Genomic DNA, 18,596 nt, shown 5'->3' on the forward strand with positions numbered 1-18,596 from the left:
ATCAATGGCAAAGGCTTCAGCGAATAAATATGTTTTAAGAAGACTTTTAAATTCAGAGAGAGAAGAGGCCTGCCTTACATGCAAGGGTAGATCATTCCACAACTTTGGAGCAACTACAGCAAAAGCACGATCACCTTTAGATTTATACTTAGTTTTTGGTACCTTAAGGAGCTGCTGATTGGCGGACCTAAGGGAACGGGGAGGTGTATATGGCTGTAGTAGCTCCGAGAGGTAGGGGGGGGCCAGGCCATTAAGAGATTTAAAAGCAAATAAGAGAATTTTAAAAACAATCCTAAAATGTACAGGTAGCCAGTGGAGTGAAATTAAAATAGGGGTAATGTGCTCAAACTTTTTTGTTCCAGTTAAAAGACGTGCTGCAGCATTTTGCACAACCTGCAGGCGCCTAATGGACGCATCAAAATAAAGTGCGTTACAATAATCCAGCCTAGAAGTAACAAAGGCATGGATTACTGTCTGAAAATGCTGTTTCGATAAGATAGGCTTTATTTTGGCTAATTCCCTCAAATGAAAAAAAGCTAGATCTTACAGCAGCTCTGACCTGGCTTTCAAGTTTAAGATTTGCCTCTATTTTAACTCCCAGATTAGTGATGACTGGTTTAACATACTGTGCCAGTGAATCAAGATCTATAATAGCCTCAGAAGCGCCACCAAAAACCATCACTTCTGTTTTCTGTTCATTAAAATGTAAAAAGTTCAAAGCCATCCAGGCCCTTATATCATCAAGGCATCTGAGCAGCGGGTCTACTGAGAAGCCATTTATCTTTTTAAGTGGGAAATAAATCTGGGAGCCATCGGCGTAGCAGTGGAAAGAAATCCCATGTTTCCTGAAAATAGACCCAAGGGGTAGGAGATATAGAGAGAAAAGAAGCGGGCCTAAAACTGAACCCTGTGGGACCCCACATTGAAGAGAAGCAACAGAGGATACAAACTCCCCGAGTTTCACAGAGAAAGTTCGCTCTGCCAAATAGGATCTGAGCCACTGCAGTGCGGTACTCCGCATACCCACCAACTCCTCTAAACGGGAAATTAAAATATTATGATCCACTGTATCAAAAGCAGCAGTTAAATCTAACAGCACAATAATAACACAGTCACCTGAGTCATTTGCCAAAAACACATCATTAAAAACTCTTAAAAGGGCAGATTCGGTACTATGTAAAGCTTTAAAACCAGATTGGAAAACTTCTAAAATACCGTGTTCTTCTAGGAAGGACATTAATTGCTTGTAAACTACCTTTTCAAGAATCTTTGAGATAAAAGGCAGTTTGGAAATAGGTCTGTAATTCGCAATAATATCAGGATCAAGAGCAGGTTTCTTGAGTAGAGGCGGAATCACCGCATGTTTGAGATTGACAGGTACAACACCAGAGGACAAACTACTATTTACAATGGATTGTACAGCTGATGCTATAGTGAGAAAAACCTCTTTGAAAAATCGAGGAGGGAGAGCATCATAAGGGAACCTGAGGGCTTCATGTAGGGCTGCCACAAACGATTATTTTGATAGTCGACTAGTCACCGATTATTTATGCGATTAGTCGACTAATCAGATCATCATCCACTGGACGTAAAACTACAGCTTATTGCACCAGCAGCATCTGCTCTTATATAACTATCATTAGCTTACAGCTTTAAGCTTTTAAGGTGCTAACTAAAAATAAAGACAAGATGATAGTTTATTCAATTTTAATGAAATTTGCAGATTGTTTCGGTAAAGTTTAATAAACTCCTTGCTATCTAAAATATAACAGGACACCGGAGTATATTCTCCAGCGTCTCACACTTCTGATAATCAGCTGTCTGCTTGACGTTTATTCAGCTGTGTAAAAACTATAACTTTAATCTCAGCCAAACCGATTTACTCAGGAACAAATAAAATACTAAAAAAAAAAAGCCAAACAATAACATTTTTAATTTATCTAAGTGACTCATATATATTTAACCTGAGTCGCGAAAGACGGCGGTGGGTTTGAAAACAATTTGTCGGGAGTCCGGTGTTCTCACGGCGCTAGTGACCTAGCCCCCGGCTAGCTATCGAGCTAGTGGGTAACAGACGTCTCCGAAAACGTCGGAGCGCTTTTGAAAATATGTGGTGTCCTGATAAACTGAGCCGATATTTGAGGTTTACACAGCTACATTCTCGCCTGAAAATATGTTAAATGTTTATTTTGTGACCCAGAAAGAATAATAAGAGTAATATTAAAACTAACTAGCTACCGCCATTGTTGGAAACTAAGCTGGGCCGCGCTATGAATTCTGGGACACAGCTTCTTCTTCTTCGGGGTTTAACGGCAGCTGGCATCCTTGTACATGCTGTGCTGCCATCTTCTGTTTCAGTCCGTTATTACACTCTTAAATCCTGCTATTATTCCTGCGTCTTTTGCGATCTTACAAAGCTTCAAACGACACGTCGACTATTAAATCAGTCGTCGACGATTTTGATCGTCGACGTAATCGTGACTAGTCGACAAATCGTGGCAGCCCTAAAGCAAACACAGCAGAGGAAGAGCCAGACGGCGAGCCACACACACTGGCGCCATCTTGGAAAAAGATGCATCACAAATACTGCTATATCATGTAAAACTATACGTGACCACTGCTGCAGTGAAGAATATTCACTGAAATGTGAAGTGACATGTCAAAATGACAGAACGGTGTCAGTGTAACTGATCAGATGCACCTGCGGAATTGTTTTTAAAACTGCAGCATCTCCCTCTCTGTAATCTGCTGTATTTTTGTTTTTGTTTTATTGCAGGAAATCAAGCTTCCATATTGTGAGACTGCCCAGTGTAATAATGTTGCCCACCTGAGCAAAAACCTTGTTGAGTCTCATCTGCTCAGCCAGAACGCTGACATTGTGGAAGAGGTGAGGCTGCATGTGGCTCCACATGTGAGGAAACCACCAGAAGTCCATCCTGTGTTGCAGCAGCATGTCATCTCCCTGATCCTCTTCATCAGTGCCTGAATACAAACAAGCAGGTGCACACACAGCATAATTAACATGACCTGATCTGCACCGAATTCACTTTTATCTAGGAAGAGAAAGTGTATGAGATGAGCTTGCCCTGAAACCCAGAATGAACAATTAATGTTTGAGTCAGTGCCAAGTATTTTAAAGTCACAGTAGCATTGCCCCCCTCTGACCACCAAATTCTAAATATTTGTGCCAAATATTTCCCTCAAAGTTTAAGACATTTCACATTCACAGGAAAGGAACTGAAAAATGAATGAAATCATCCAGTCAGTGCTGCTGATCGTGCAGCAGCGACGCTAACAAAGGAAACCAGTTCTTCCAAACAGACTTTACAGCATCTGTTTTAACCTGCACAGATCAAAACTATACTTGGTAATGTTTCGAGCAGCAAGCTGCACTGATGAAATTATATCAGGCCGTTTTTACACATGAACGTTAGGTCAGGATACAGCGGGTAAAATAAGTATTGAACATACAGTGGGGCAAAAAAGTATTTAGTCAGCCACCGATTGTGCAAGTTCCCCCACCTAAAATGATGACAGAGGTCAGTAATTTGCACCAGAGGTACACTTCAACTGTGAGAGACAGAATGTGAAAAAAAAAATCCATGAATCCACATGGTAGGATTTGTAAAGAATTTATTGGTAAATCAGGGTGGAAAATAAGTATTTGGTCAATAACAAAAATACAACTCAATACTTTGTAACATAACCTTTGTTGGCAATAACAGAGGTCAAACGTTTACTATAGGTCTTTACCAGGTTTGCACACACAGTAGCTGGTATTTTGGCCCATTCCTCCATGCAGATCTTCTCGAGAGCAGTGATGTTTTGGGGCTGTCGCCGAGCAACACGGACTTTCAACTCCCGCCACAGATTTTCTATGGGGTTGAGGTCTGGAGACTGGCTAGGCCACTCCAGGACTTTCAAATGCTTCTTACGGAGCCACTCCTTTGTTGCCCGGGCGGTGTGTTTTGGATCATTGTCATGTTGGAAGACCCAGCCTCGTTTCATCTTCAAAGTTCTCACTGATGGAAGGAGGTTTTGGCTCAAAATCTCACGATACATGGCCCCACATGACATTCTCCCAATCCTCTGCTGTATCATCCATGTGCTCTCTGGCAAACTTCAGACGGGCCTGGACATGCACTGGCTTCAGCAGCGGAACACGTCTGGCACTGCGGGATTTGATTCCCTGCCGTTGTAGTGTGTTACTGATGGTGACCTTTGTTACTTTGGTCCCAGCTCTCTGCAGGTCATTCACCAGGTCCCCCTGTGTGGTTCTGGGATCTTTGCTCACCGTTCTCATGATCATTTTGACCCCACGGGATGAGATCTTGCGTGGAGCCCCAGATCGAGGGAGATTATCAGTGGTCTTGTATGTCTTCCATTTTCTGATGATTGCTCCCACAGTTGATTTTTTCACACCAAGCTGCTTGCCTATTGTAGATTCACTCTTCCCAGTCTGGTGCAGGTCTACAATACTTTTCCTGGTGTCCTTCGAAAGCTCTTTGGTCTTGGCCATGGCGGAGTTTGGAGTCTGACTGTTTGAGGCTGTGGACAGGTGTCTTTTATACAGATGATGAGTTCAAACAGGTGCCATTCATACAGGTAACAAGTGGGGGACAGAAAAGCTTCTTACAGAAGACGTTACAGGTCTGTGAGAGCCAGAGATTTTCCTTGTTTGAGGTGACCAAATACTTATTTTCCACCCTGATTTACGAATAAATTCTTTACAAATCCTACCATGTGGATTCATGGATTTTTTTTTCACATTCTGTCTCTCACAGTTGAAGTGTACCTCTGGTGCAAATTACTGACCTCTGTCATCATTTTAGGTGGGGGAACTTGCACAATCGGTGGCTGACTAAATACTTTTTTGCCCCACTGTATATTCACTCAGAAAATTGGTGATATTTTAAAAGATGCTATTGACATGAAATTCTCAACAGATGTACAATGCATGCAATCCACACATGCAAGCTTTAGTTCTTTCCACAGATCTTTAACTGGATTCAGATCAGGCCTGGCCATTATTGCAGCTTTATTTTCGTTTCCTTGGCTGTGTGTTTGGGATCACTGCCCTGCTGAAACGTCCATCTTCGTTTCATCTTCATCATGTGGGCAAATGGCAGCAGATTTTATTTGAGAATGTATCTGTACATTTTTCCTATTCATCCTTCCTTCAATTATATGAAGCACATCAGTGCTGTATGCTGACAAACAGCCCCACACAATGAGGTTCCCACCTCCAAACCTCATTGTAAGCATGGTGTTTGTGGGGTGATAAGTAGTGTCTTTGACTCCCGTATCCAAGAGAATCTCAAACTATATTTTCCCAGTATTTCACAGGCTTGTGTAAATGTTTTTCAGCAAACTGTAAACACGCCTCAACATGCCTTTTCTTCAGCATCAGAGTTGTGTATGGTGAGCGTGCATACAAGCTATGGTGGTTGCATTACTTATTGTTTTCTTGGAAATAATTGTACAGGCTGCTTCCAGATCTCTCTCCACAAGTGGTCATCAACTTTTTCAGCTGGTACTGTGATTTTCCATGCCTGTCACGCCTCCCTTTCTTCATTTGTTGAATACTTCTTCCTTTCTCATTATTACAGATAATTTATGGACCATCTATGGTTTAATTTCTTCTGGATTGGACACGTTGTTACCGACATCTGGTAAAAGGGTTCATGTCAATAGCACTGCGGCAGGTCTCTGGCCTGCTGCAGTGATCTCATGAGACTGTGTCAGGCTGGCAGTGGGGACAGGTGTTTATGAGGGGACTAATGACTCCCTCTCTTTATATAGTAACGGAGGAGACACTGTGGAGGAAACTGCAGGAAGAGTTCGCTCCAGGCTTCAAGTTGTGCCGAAATAAAAAAAGAGAGCTTGTGATCAAAATAAAGCAACAAAAACCACAAGCAGCGTTAGAAATATTTTTACTTGTGTTGACATGTTGAATACTTTAACCGCTTTATGTTCCACATTTGTACTTTTCCACATGTAGCACAGCAGGAAATGAGTGACCTTCTGAATACACTGAGGGGTCACTACACCAGCATAGAACACAAGTTTCCATTTTCACCTGCATGTTTGAATAGAGCAGTCTAAAGAAGTTCATGGCTGTTGTGAATGTAGAAAAACAGAAAGATTATGCATACCTGTGTGATAGAACTTTCCCGAAAACCCCAAGTTAAAGGTGAAATTTGGGACCAGTGCTCGCAGTTTGTTTTGTGTGTTGAGCAATGCCTGTAAAAGGATGACACATTTTAACCGTTGCCAATTACAAAAATCAAGCCTTACTAACAGAATCTAACCTGAAGGATGAAATTTGACAAAGAGCAGAAATGCCACACAATGGGTGAAACACAGGTCCATCCTTGTAATATGAAATAATCAGTCAAATGGATAGAGTCAAACATTTATCCAACCTACCACCTACAATTACATTAGATTCAAGAATTCCAGTTAGTTACAAATAAATGAAACCTAAAGAGGCAGTGAAAGGAGCTTGCAAAGAAAAGCCTCTGGACTTCTTTAAGTTGCTTGAAGACGTTTCACCTCTCATCCGAGAAGCTTCTTCAGTTCTAAGGTCAAAGGGTGGAGAGTCCCAGATATAAATCTAGTGGGAGTTTCCCCCCACAGAGGGACAAAAGGACCCCCTGATGATCCTCTAATCGCCTGAGCCAAGGTGTGAAACTGGGTGTGGGTCCCAATCAGCCAGAGTTTCGGGTGTTCATTGTGAAACCTGGCCCCACCTTATCATGCGAATTCCTGAGGTCAGATGGCCCAGGATGTGAGTGGGCGTTAAGGCGTCTGGGAAGGGATCTCAAAACTGGATTATAGATGGCAGACAGTTGGTGTCGTAAACCACCGCCTCTGTTCAAAGATGGTCGCTCACAGTGGACATAGATGGCTTCTTTCACTCCTCTTTCAAACCATCTGTCCTCTCTGTCCAAAATGTGAACATTGTCATCCTTGAAAGAGTGACCTTTGACCTTTAGATGCAGATGGACTGCTGAGTCTTGTCCTGTGGAGGTGGCTCTACTATGTTGTGCCATGCGCTTGTGAAGTGGCTGTTTGGTCTCTCCAATGTAGAGGTCTGAGCATTCCTCGCTGCACTGTACAGCATACACCACATTGTTAAGTCTGTGTTTTGGCATTTTTGTCTTTCGGGTGAACCAGTTTCTGTCTGAGCGTGTTGCTGGGTCTGAAATACACTGGGATGTCATGCTTGGAGAAAACTCTCCTGAGTTTCTCTGATACACCGGCTACATAGGGGATGACAATGTTGTTGCGTCTGTCCTTCTTATCCTCCCTCGCTGGTGTCTGGTCTTCTTTTCTGTGCCTCTTTGCTGACTTTAAGAACGCCCATTTAGGATAGCCGCACGTTTTGAGTGCTTCCTTTACATGTGTGTGTTCCTTCTTTTTTCCTTCAGGCTTAGAGGGAACATGTTACATGGGACTCTCCACCATTTGACCTTAGAACTGAAGAAGCTTCTCGGATGAGAGGTGAAACGTCTTCAAGCAACTTAAAGAAGTCCAGACGCTTTTGTTTGCAAGCTCCTTTGACTACGATGACCTGGATGACTGAGAACCTTCACAGACCTAAAGAGGCAGTGAAAGGTGGAACCTGAAACATTTCAAACTCTACTGCATATCTCCTTGTTTCTGCAGGTCAAGCTTTAATGAGCTTTAGAAAAAGGGTTTAAAAGATCAAAATTATTCAAAAATCAATCACTCAAAGATGGTGGCAGCTTTAAATATATTATCCTTCATCATTTTTCCATTAAATAGTCAGCAATGAATCAAATGTTAGGATTCAAAAACACCACTGAAAGTTTGTCTGAAATGTGATATAGACTTGATTGTTTCAGTTTTTTAGTAACAATTTTAACATTTTAGTAGTACTGAAATAGATTTTTTTTGTGTTTTATTATCCGTAGGCAGTGCTAGTATCACAATATCAAAAAAGCCAATTTTGCAGGTGAATTTTTATATGAAGTCTACTAGGGATGCACCACATTTTCTAAAGTACTCGTACTCGTTAAAAGTCCCCCGATACCGAGGACCGATAGCACGGTCTGAGACCTGTCTATGTTTGAGCGGCATGTAAGGGGTTAATCCCACGCTGTGTTGCTGTACCCACGCTTATTTACCCATGCTTATTAGCACAGAGGAGCATAGCTGATGCTAAAGCAGTGGGGCGGAAAATAGTTGGGCATTTTAAACATTCCGCCTTAGCCTACTCCCGCCTCGAGGATATTCAGGGACAGCTCAACCAGCCAATAAAGAGACTGCAGCAGGACGTACAGACGCGCTGGAACAGCACGTATTACATGCTCCAGTCCCTCATTGAGCAAAAGCGAGTGCTGGGCGTGTCCGAGCACGAACTCCCTTACTATCTCACCGCTCACCAATGGGCTCTTATGGAGACGACTGTTCTCGTCCCCTTTGAGGAACTAACTAAAAAAAGTGAGCAGCTACGATGCACTAGCCTCTGATGTCATCCCAGCTGTGACTGTGCTAGTGAGACTTCTAAACAGAGAAACAGATGAACAAATTTAAAATTAAATTTTGTTTTTTTATAATTATTTATAAAAAAACTATTATTATAAATTATTTATATATGGCACGGTGGTTAGCACTGTTGCCGCACAGCAAGAAGATCCTGAGTTAAATTCCACCATCAGGCCGAGGTCTTTCTGTGTGGAGTTTGCATGTTCTCCCTGTGTTTGCGTGGGTTCTCTCCGGGTACTCCAGCTTCCTCCCACCGTCCAAAGACATGCAACTTGTGGGGATAGGTTAATTGGATAATCCAAATTGCCACTAGGTGTGAATGTGAGTGTGAATGGTTGTCTGTCCCTATGTGTTAGCCCTGCGACAGACTGGCGACCTGTCCAGGATGTACCCTGCCTCTCGCCCTATGACAGCTGGGATAGGCTCCAGCGCCCCCCGCGACCCTGAAAAGGATAAACGGAAGCGAATGGATGGATGGATAATTATTTATTCTGTAATATGTTGCATACAACATGCTTTTCATTTTAAATAAATGTTCTTAATTCCAAACTAGTCCCTTGTTTGTTTGTTTTTTGTTAAATTATAGGACTAAAGCTGTTACCTGCAAATTTAAATCATGTTTTCATTAAGTACTCGGTATCAGCGAGTACTAAATGCAAGTACTCGTACTCATTTCCAAAAAAGTGGTATCGGTGCATCCCTAAAGTCTACTTTTTACCAAACTGTAAACAGAGTGCTATTAACAAGCAAATCATTTTTTGATCTTAGCTACATTAATTGAAAAGGGTTTAACAAAAGTATTGCAAAGATGTTTTTAATATAGATAATATAGATACAACCATTTTTAGACACAGACGCATATTCAGATGCTCAAAATTAATTGGAGAATTCACTAAAACAGTTTCATGGCCAGATGTTTCCTTATTATCTCATGGCAAATTAAGCAGATAAAAGAACTGGAAATTATTCCAACTGCTGAACTTATATTAGTTATATTTTAAATTGAATGCTCAGCATGAGGTCAAATAGAGTTTGATGCAAATTAAAGAGGCCATTAGGACAGCGTATTGTCCCAGATTTCAACAAGCGATTCAATTCTGATTCATAAAGTCCTGATTCAACTCAATCCCGCGCTGGAAGATCAAGATGGCCATCAAGATGGCGCCGCGGATGGTCGCCCTGGTGCTTCAGTGCTTTACTTTTGTTTTGTTTTTGTGCATTTCTTCCGTGTCTGGGCACTCCTCTGGATACTCGTACACCAGAGAAGAGCTCAACTACAGGACTACAACGCCTGTGGATTTATTTCCAATATTTGTCGCATCTGCGGCAGATTTACTGCTGACTCTGACCAGGAAAGCGAGACGCCGAAAGAGAGGGAAGCGAGCCGGCGCACTCGTGCGTTTGAGGAGACGCGGACTGCGAACTGCTCTTCCTGGGATCTTCCTTTCTAATGTACGCTCACTCGGGAATAAGATTGACGAACTGGCCCTGATGAGAAGCATGAACAGAGACTTTGCCTCCTCCTGTGTCTTATGTTTTACGGAGTCGTGGCTCAGTGAGAACATCCCAGACTGCGCGCTCAAGCTGGAGGGCTTCCATCTGCTGCGCGCGGACCGGCAGGCCGCTCTCTCCGGTAAGTCCAAAGGTGGAGGTCTCTGCTTCTACATCAATAGTGGCTGGTGCACAGATGTGACAGTGATTGCTCAGCACTGCTCTTCCTCTCTGGAATATCTTTTTATCCACTGCAAACCGTTTTATTCTCCGCGGGAGTTTGCTTCATTCATCCTGGCCGCTGTTTACATCCCGCCAGACGCAGATGCGCAGGCAGCTCAGTGCGCACTCGCGGAGCAGATACTGCACATGGAGCGGACATTCCCGGACTCTCTCATCATTGCTCTTGGGGACTTTAACAAAGCCAATCTGAGCCATGAGCTTCCAAAATATAAGCAGTATATTAAATGCCCGACCAGAGAGGAGAGGACATTGGACCACTGCTACAGCACGATCAGCGGGGCCTATCGCGCGGTGCCCCGCGCTTCACTCGGACTTTCTGACCACGTCATGATCCACCTAATCCCCGCGTACAGACAGAGGCTGAAGCTCTCCAAACCTGTCGTGAGGACTAAAAAACTGTGGAGCAACGAGGCTGTGGAGGAGCTTCGCACGTGTTTGGAGACCACAGACTGGGACACAATGAAGGCTGCTTCTAACAGCTTGGACGAGTCTACGGACACTGTCACCTCCTATATCCACTTCTGTGAGGACAGCATTGTGCCATCACGCACCAGGGTGAGTTATAACAATGACAAACCCTGGTTTACTCCTAAACTCAAAAAGCTGTGGCTGGAAAAGAGAAAGGCGTTCAGAAGCGGAGACAGGGACTGCTACAGAGAGGCCAAGTACAGGTTCACTAAAGAAGTGGACATTGCTAAACATCAGCACTCTGAGAAGATGCAGCAGCAGATCTCAGAGAATGACTCGGCCTCTGTGTGGAGAGGTTTTAGGAATATCACCAACTACAAGCCTAAAACCCCCCACTCCACTGATGACTTGCTCTTAGCCAACACCCTTAACGACTTCTACTGCCGTTTTGACGAGCCATCAGGCAGCCTTCACACCTCCAACGGCCCCAACAATAGAGACACTTTGGACACTAATTCCCCCACCTCTCCCCCCTCCATAGAGCCATCACCACCTTCTAACCGTTCACCTACAACACCCCCCTCCTCACCCCACACAAAAGAGGATTTCACACCACCTCCTCCCACCACAACTCTTCATATTCATGAAGCAGATGTGAGGAAGCAGTTTAAGAACCTGAATGCTCGGAAAGCTCCCGGCCCAGACGGCGTGTCTCCTGCCACCCTCAGACACTGTGCAAACGAGCTGGCCCCAGTGTTTTCTGGCATTTTCAACTCCTCACTGCAGGCATGTCATGTGCCTGCCTGCTTCAAGTCCTCCACCATAATCCCTGTCCCCAAGAAACCTAGGATCACTGGACTAAATGACTACAGACCCGTGGCTCTGACATCTGTGGTCATGAAGTCTTTTGAGCGCCTAGTTCTCTCCCATCTCAGGACCCTCACGGCCCCCCTCCTGGACCCCCTGCAGTTTGCATATAGAGCCAACAGGTCTGTAGACGACGCCATCAACATGGCCCTACACTTCATCCTGCAGCATCTGGACTCCCCAGGAACCTACGCCAGGATCCTGTTTGTGGACTTCAGCTCTGCCTTCAACACCATCCTTCCAGACCATCTCCGAGACAAGCTTTCCCAGATGAATGTGCCTGATCCCATCTGCCGGTGGATCACTGACTTCCTGACGGACAGGAAGCAGCATGTGAGGCTGGGAAAGAATGTCTCGGACTCTCGGACCATCAGCACCAGCTCCCCTCAGGGCTGTGTTCTTTCTCCTCTGCTCTTCTCCCTGTACACCAACTGCTGCACCTCCACCCACCAGTCTGTCAAGCTAATCAAGTTTGCAGATGACACCACCGTTATTGGACTCATCTCGGACGGGGACGAGTCTGCCTACAGGAGAGAGGTTGAACGTCTGGTGTCCTGGTGCAGCCACAACAACCTGGTGCTGAATGCCCAGAAGACAGTGGAGATTATTGTGGACTTCAGGAAGCACACAGCTCCACTCCCCCCCATCATCCTGACTGACACCCCCATCACCTCTGTGGACTCATTCCGCTTCCTGGGTACCACCATCATCCAGGACCTGAAGTGGGAGCCCACCATCACCTCCGTCATCAAGAAAGCCCAGCAGAGGATGTACTTCCTGAGGCAGCTGAAGAAATTCAACCTGCCAACACGGACGATGATGCAGTTCTACACTGCAATCATCGAGTCCATCCTCACCTCCTCCATCACCGTGTGGTACGCTGGAGCCACTATCAGGGACAAACAGAGACTGCAGCGTGTTGTGCGCTCTGCTGAGAAGGTGATTGGCTGCAGACTCCCATCTTTGCAGGACCTGTACACCTCCAGGACATTGCGGCGTGCAGCTCGGATCTCAGCTGACCCTTCTCACCCTGGACACAGTCTGTTTGACCTGCTCCCCTCAGGCAGGAGGCTCCGGTCCATTCGCACCAGAACCTCTCGCCATAAGAACAGTTTCTTCCCCTCTGCTGTTGGACACATGAACAATAACCATATGACTGTACCCACCACTAACACATGACCCTACGCTGTGTTCACTGCATCATTCCATGATTGGCACTGATCACCACCTGCACTCATGTATATATCTTTCAACGTAGCACTCTTAATTCTTATTCTCATGTATATATCTCATGTATATCTCATGCACATATCTTTCCACGTAGCACTTTTAATTCTTATCCCTACTTTTATTTTTTTCCATGTCTATTTAAGTGCTATTTATGACACTATGTTTGCACTGAAGCACCGCAGCAATTTCCTAATGTTGTAAACCTGCTCAACATTTGGCAATAAACCCCATTCTGATTCTGATTCTGATTCTGGAAGCAAAACAGCCAAAATAAGAGAAAATTTATATCAATTTTTTTTCAAACATGAAACGTTGTTTTACACTTCTTTTACTGCTGGTTCAATGAATTCTGGTTGGAGAGTGACAAAACCTGCAGTTTCAGAATCTGTGAGATGTCCACTTTAGCACCCGACGGTGTGAACAATCGCACTTTGTGTTTACATTTTTGCGGAGTCCATTCACCTGCTCTTTAAGGCAGCTGTTGGAGTACTTTTGTGTACTCTTACCTGAGATTTTGGCATTTCTGGAAAACAACCATTTATATTTAAAAAATGATTTTCACGTTTTAAGAATCTATATCAGATTATTCAAATTAAATTAAATTTGAATTGGGAAATTGATTTTTCTAAATCCTAGAGGCCATCACTGGAATAAACAAACAAACCTACCCTATAAGGTAAAGTCTCCACAGCCGACTCTGTGCAGTGACAACAAGGGCGTAGATTTGGCTTTGGCATTGGTGGAGACGGATGATTCAACCACCGAACCCTGCCCTGTTTCTTATTTTTTCCTTTTTCTCTTTACTTCTTGATAAAAAAAAGGAGAAATATACTTGCCTACATATGCTATTCTACATGCTTTTAAACCATTTAAAATTATAATTCATAGTTTTATATGTGAATTATATAACGTTAAATTACTATTAAACAAATGACTGATATATACAAAAAAACTTGAATTTTACAGTGTTTACTTATTGGATAAAATAAGTTAAATGTCACTGTTATTATTGTCCAAATTCAGAGGCTGCGTCCACCTGAGGACCCGGCCTTTTCGGTCTAAGTGGGCCGGGTCCTCCGAAAGCCGGGGAGACCGGAAATGAGCGACTGTGAAATTGGATATTCTAGCCGTCAGAATTACGTCACCTCTGCCGTCTGCTCCTTGCTGTCTAAAATATAACCGGACACTGGCGTAGATTCTCGACCGTCTCACACTTCTGTTTAATTAGTTTTCTGATTGACATTTATTTAGCTGTGTGAAAACCCCGGAGGAACCCTCCCAAGGGATTAATAAAATTTTATTTAATCTAATCTAATAACTTTAATCTCAGCTAAACCGATTTACTCACGAACAAATAAAACACAGAAAAAGGCCAAACAATAACATGTTTAAGTTATTTGAAGTTTACGCAGCTACATTCTCGCCTGAAAATATGTTAAAAGTTTATTTTGCAACCCAGAAAGATTAATAAGAGTAATATTAAAACTAAGTAGCTGCAGTAGTAGTAGCCATTGTTGGAAACTGGAATTGGCTGGGCCAATCTGGGATATGGTTTTTCAATTTTGTTGCCCAGGTGGAAAATCGGGAGAAATTGGGGAGAATGGTGGCTCCGGGAGATTTTCGGGATTCTCCCGGAAAAATCGGAAGTGTTGGCATGTATGGCCTAGCATAGCCTGTAACGTTATTATGAGGGACACATTTTATGAGTGAGCTTGACTTTAAGTGACTTACAGGTTTCTTTGAAAAATATTTTTTTTAGATTCAGGTCTTTCCTTTTTGCTGCCATCCTCCTCTCCTCCTTGCAGGTCCTTGCAGCGCAGGCTTGCTGCTGCTAAAACTAAACAGAGCTCCCTGAAGGGCACAGTCAATCACATTGGCCATATTTGTCACATGAGGTAGGACTCCAGTTGAGGACGTAATTTAAGTCTTTCTGCACAGCTGGGTGAGTGAGACATTGACAGATGTTTTTTTGTTTGTTTGTTTTTTTCTTTCTATCGGGTTTGTTTTTCTTCACTCGAAGAGATCAAATTATTGGTGGGGAGAGTTCAATAATCGCTGTATATTGGTGGGGACATGTCCCTTCCGTCCATGCCAAATCTACGCCCTTGAGTAACAAAAAACAAAAAAACAAACAAATAGAAATTTTGGGCACTGGGGCCCAGAGGGACTCATGGATGTGGAATTCTTTTCATGGTAAGAAGAACTGATTCAAAATTAATCTAGGGAAGTTATGCCTACCTCAAGAGTGTTCCTATCATTGTCTGAGCAGGGTACCGATCAGTACCCAATAGCGCGGCTTTTCATTTTCTGCTTTCTGTTTTAACTTCAGTGAGACTTGGTGATGTCTAAGGAAACTGCAAAGAATTTTCATCTGAGCATTAAAAATAATCCATATACATAAAATTACTTAGAAACCTCTGAAATGGGATACTGTGCATAAAAATGGATATAATTCCTAAACAGTTAATGTAATGTATTTGTTAAACCCCTTGAATTGAAGGTGATATTCTACACTTTAATCACATCTTGATTGTTTGACTTAAAATCAACTTTGGTGGTGTACCAAGGCAAAATTGCAAAAACTTTGGTACTGTAAATAAAAACAAACACAAAACAAAACAGAGGAACCAACTGTATGTACGGCTGACAAGGCTCACCCACCTCCACATCAGACACCTTCATACGGGTTCCCTCCTTGCCAACAAATATGTCGTCCACGTCTACGAGGATGTGACGGTCCAAGGACAAACACAGTCTCTTTCCTGTCAAGTAGGCAATAGCATCCACAAACACTAGCTTGTGAAGCCAGTAGTTGAGATTATTTCCAAAAAGAACTCTTTGAATGCCATCGTGGAGCCCCAAGTCTTGGATTACTGTGGCATGAAGGGCCCGCAAAGGGCTGGGTCCAAAATGCGCCAGTGTATCTGAGGTCTTGGTTCTAGCTAGAAGCACTGGTTCATAGGTAGAATGGTTAGACTGGAAAATGGTCCAGTCATCGCCTGGTAAGGAGCCCTGCTCCATCTGATTAGGCTTGGTGATGTAGAGTAGAGGAGCAGCGGGGTTGATGCGGTAGTCCCTGAGTCCCAAGTGCGAGTGTAGATAGAGAGGAAAGCCTTTGAGCTGTGCACTGAAAGGAGAGTTTTCATTCGCTTTGAAAAAGCCAATGACACCTACTCCATACTCAGCACAATACTTGTCCAGCAAGTCACGGTTCCACGAATCAAGATTGACATATTTCAAGACATTTTCATAGATGATCAAAGTATAGCGTCCACGGTTACGTTCTGTCAATGTGGGCATGTCACCTTTACCAGGAGCAATCTCTGTCCGGTAGTGAAAGCGACTTGACTCCAATATGGCTACAATCTCCTGGCCCAGTTGGGAATAGATGCTCTCTACAAATACCAGAACCACAGGCTCCGTCTTTAAATTATCCTTAACATGGTGTAGTTGTCCCTGGCGCGGAGGAAGAAAAAGTGGTGCCCTCTGGCCACCTGGCCCTCCTTCTGCATCGCCCGTACTTACTCCTAGTGAAATCCCACCACCTCCGCCACAATCACTAAAAGGTAAAGGAGGGGCCTCCTTGATTTTTGGGCTGTTGGAGACATAGTAAGCTAAAAAGGCCATGGACAGCAAGCAGAAGATGATGAGCGCCAGGATGAGGCGATGGAGCTCTAGCTGGCGGACACCTCGCATTAGCTTCCAAACACCCAACCCTGAACCCACCATGGTGTTTGGAGGGTAAAGGCAGGACTGGACAGCAAGAGGCAGTAATGATTAAGGAAGGACAGCAGATAAGGGAAGTAGGAGCAAGAGGAGAGGGGAGTGGAAGAGGAAGATCGAGCAGTAGATACTGGCACCGGGATGTGCTGAAGAATAGCCATTTACACTACGTCACCATGGCCAACATCATCCATTACCTCTTCTGTCCTTATGGCTCAGCAGTGTCAAAAAACAAACAAACAAAAAACTCTGCAACTTCCTTTCTCCAATTTGAAAGGTACCAATACAGGGTCTGAAGAGTAAGAAATGTAAGATGGGTCAATAAAAATGAACACCAACACCAGTGGTCTCTGGCTGAGAACTGGTCGGGGTCTTCAATACCACACCAAAAGTTCAATCTCAAGTTCCTGCCGGTTGGTCAGCAGTTCTTAAAAAGTTTAAGCAGATATTGCACAATGCGAGTGTCTCTTCTTTTGCAGATGCCTGACAAGTCCGTCAGCCATGGAAGCATCAATGCTTGTAGAATGTATTTTGGGGCCGACCCTCCTTGGGACACATTGTCTGTACATTGCCGAAAGACACCTGGAAAATGGGGAGAGACAAGTGGGAGGGTGAGAAAAAGGCAGTGAAAATTACAACAAAGGGTAAGGGGGAAAAATGATTCACTAGACATCAGCTGTTAGTTCTTAGAGCCATTCTCAAAAATTCCATGTTTTCTGTAGCCACAATTACGATATTAAACAGAAGAAAGTACTACTCTACACACACCATGGACAAAGCAAAATCAACTACACATTTTATAGCTTGTGTTCCTCCCCCTCCATTCCCCTAGAATTTACAAAGTACAAAGAAAGTAAATTGTCAATACTCAGCAATGTGCCAATTCTGCATCACTTTAACATCTGTTTCATTGCTACACTAGAAAAAAATCACTTGGTTTAGACGAGAGTTTTAGTGATAGTGAGAGTTTAAGTATAGGAACTCTGGTAGTTACTAGGGGTGGGCGATATAAACGATATACGATAGAAACGATATAAATTTGGCCAACGATAGAGATTTTGACTATAGAGATTGAAAATGTGACGTCACTCAGGGGTAAAACCGCAAAGAATTCTGGGAACTCGTGGCAAGAGGTACTAGCGCACGCAGGCTTTCAATTGAAATCAGTTATACAGCGATAAAAAGAAGCCCAAAAAATGGCAAGAAGCTGTTGTATTATTAACTGCAATAGCCGGTCGCATGACAGCCACGGAAAGCCGACGGGTAAAGAGATCGGTTGTTATCGGATTACGTCGTTGAAGAGAAATTGTTCGAGCCATGTTTCCGAACTAACAAAGAGGCGACGGATGGTCTGGATTGCAGCCATTCAAAGACCAAATATAACGTCCCAGAACACTCCAGCTCACAGGTTAGTCTGCTCCAAGCATTTCCACAAAGGTCAGTCTGCTGTTGTAGTTAATGCGTCATTTTTCTTAACATAATTGGTGATATAGGTTACAAGCAAGTCTGGCGCTGAACAGAAATTGTGGCGCTATGCTCCTTTGTTTATTGTGCATAAATAGTGAATTGTCCTGACACAATATTGTGTTTCGCTTCTGTTATTATGGTACATTGACAAAAACATATACTTTTATTCACAGGATAAAACAGGTTTTTTGTATCACTAATTGTCCAGTACGATTACAGCATACAGTATTATTGTCACTGCTACATTTCTGTGATGCGTACCAGAAATTATTTCTACTACTAATTAATTACCGTTGAGCTCAAAGGTTATATTAATAAACGGTTAACAAATGTGTATTTATGACGACGATTTGTGAGGCTGGTAAACTTATGATATGTACGATGGTCTTTACTTTCTACACGGTGCATTTCAAGGTCCTGCACCCATCCGTCGGTAAACTGTACCTGGGCTTGTTGCAGTGACCTGAAGTTACTAAACTTCATGAGTGTATGCACTCACTCCAAGAACCGTATAATTATAAATATGAGCGTGGTGAAGTTGGGCAGCACGCTAACGTATTTTGTCCCTCTGTGTGCTCGTAAGGATCTAACACGTTCACTGGTTTGATTTTTTTCCTCGTATCTTTTCTTTGACTTTTCATTAAGTCTGTCTT

General features: G+C 43.4%; 1 protein-coding gene across 2 annotated transcripts in view; it reads right to left on the reverse strand.

Annotated features, from left to right (window-relative positions):
• ndst2a (N-deacetylase/N-sulfotransferase (heparan glucosaminyl) 2a) overlaps positions 1 to 18,596 on the reverse strand; it is a 53,514-nt gene that overhangs the window by 20,453 nt on the left and 14,465 nt on the right. For both annotated transcript variants that reach the window (XM_026191234.2, XM_026191235.2), the window contains exons 3-5: positions 15,415 to 17,058; positions 6,156 to 6,243; positions 2,828 to 2,982 (exon numbers count right to left, since the gene is read on the reverse strand). In XM_026191234.2, coding sequence (XP_026047019.1) covers positions 2,828 to 2,982; positions 6,156 to 6,243; positions 15,415 to 16,482 — 1,311 coding nt within the window. In that variant the 5' untranslated portion in view covers positions 16,483 to 17,058. The remainder of the gene's footprint in view (positions 1 to 2,827; positions 2,983 to 6,155; positions 6,244 to 15,414; positions 17,059 to 18,596) is intronic.

This window comes from Astatotilapia calliptera, chromosome 13 (genome assembly GCF_964374335.1).
Source record: "Astatotilapia calliptera chromosome 13, fAstCal68.1, whole genome shotgun sequence".
Classification (NCBI taxonomy): domain Eukaryota; kingdom Metazoa; phylum Chordata; class Actinopteri; order Cichliformes; family Cichlidae; genus Astatotilapia; species Astatotilapia calliptera.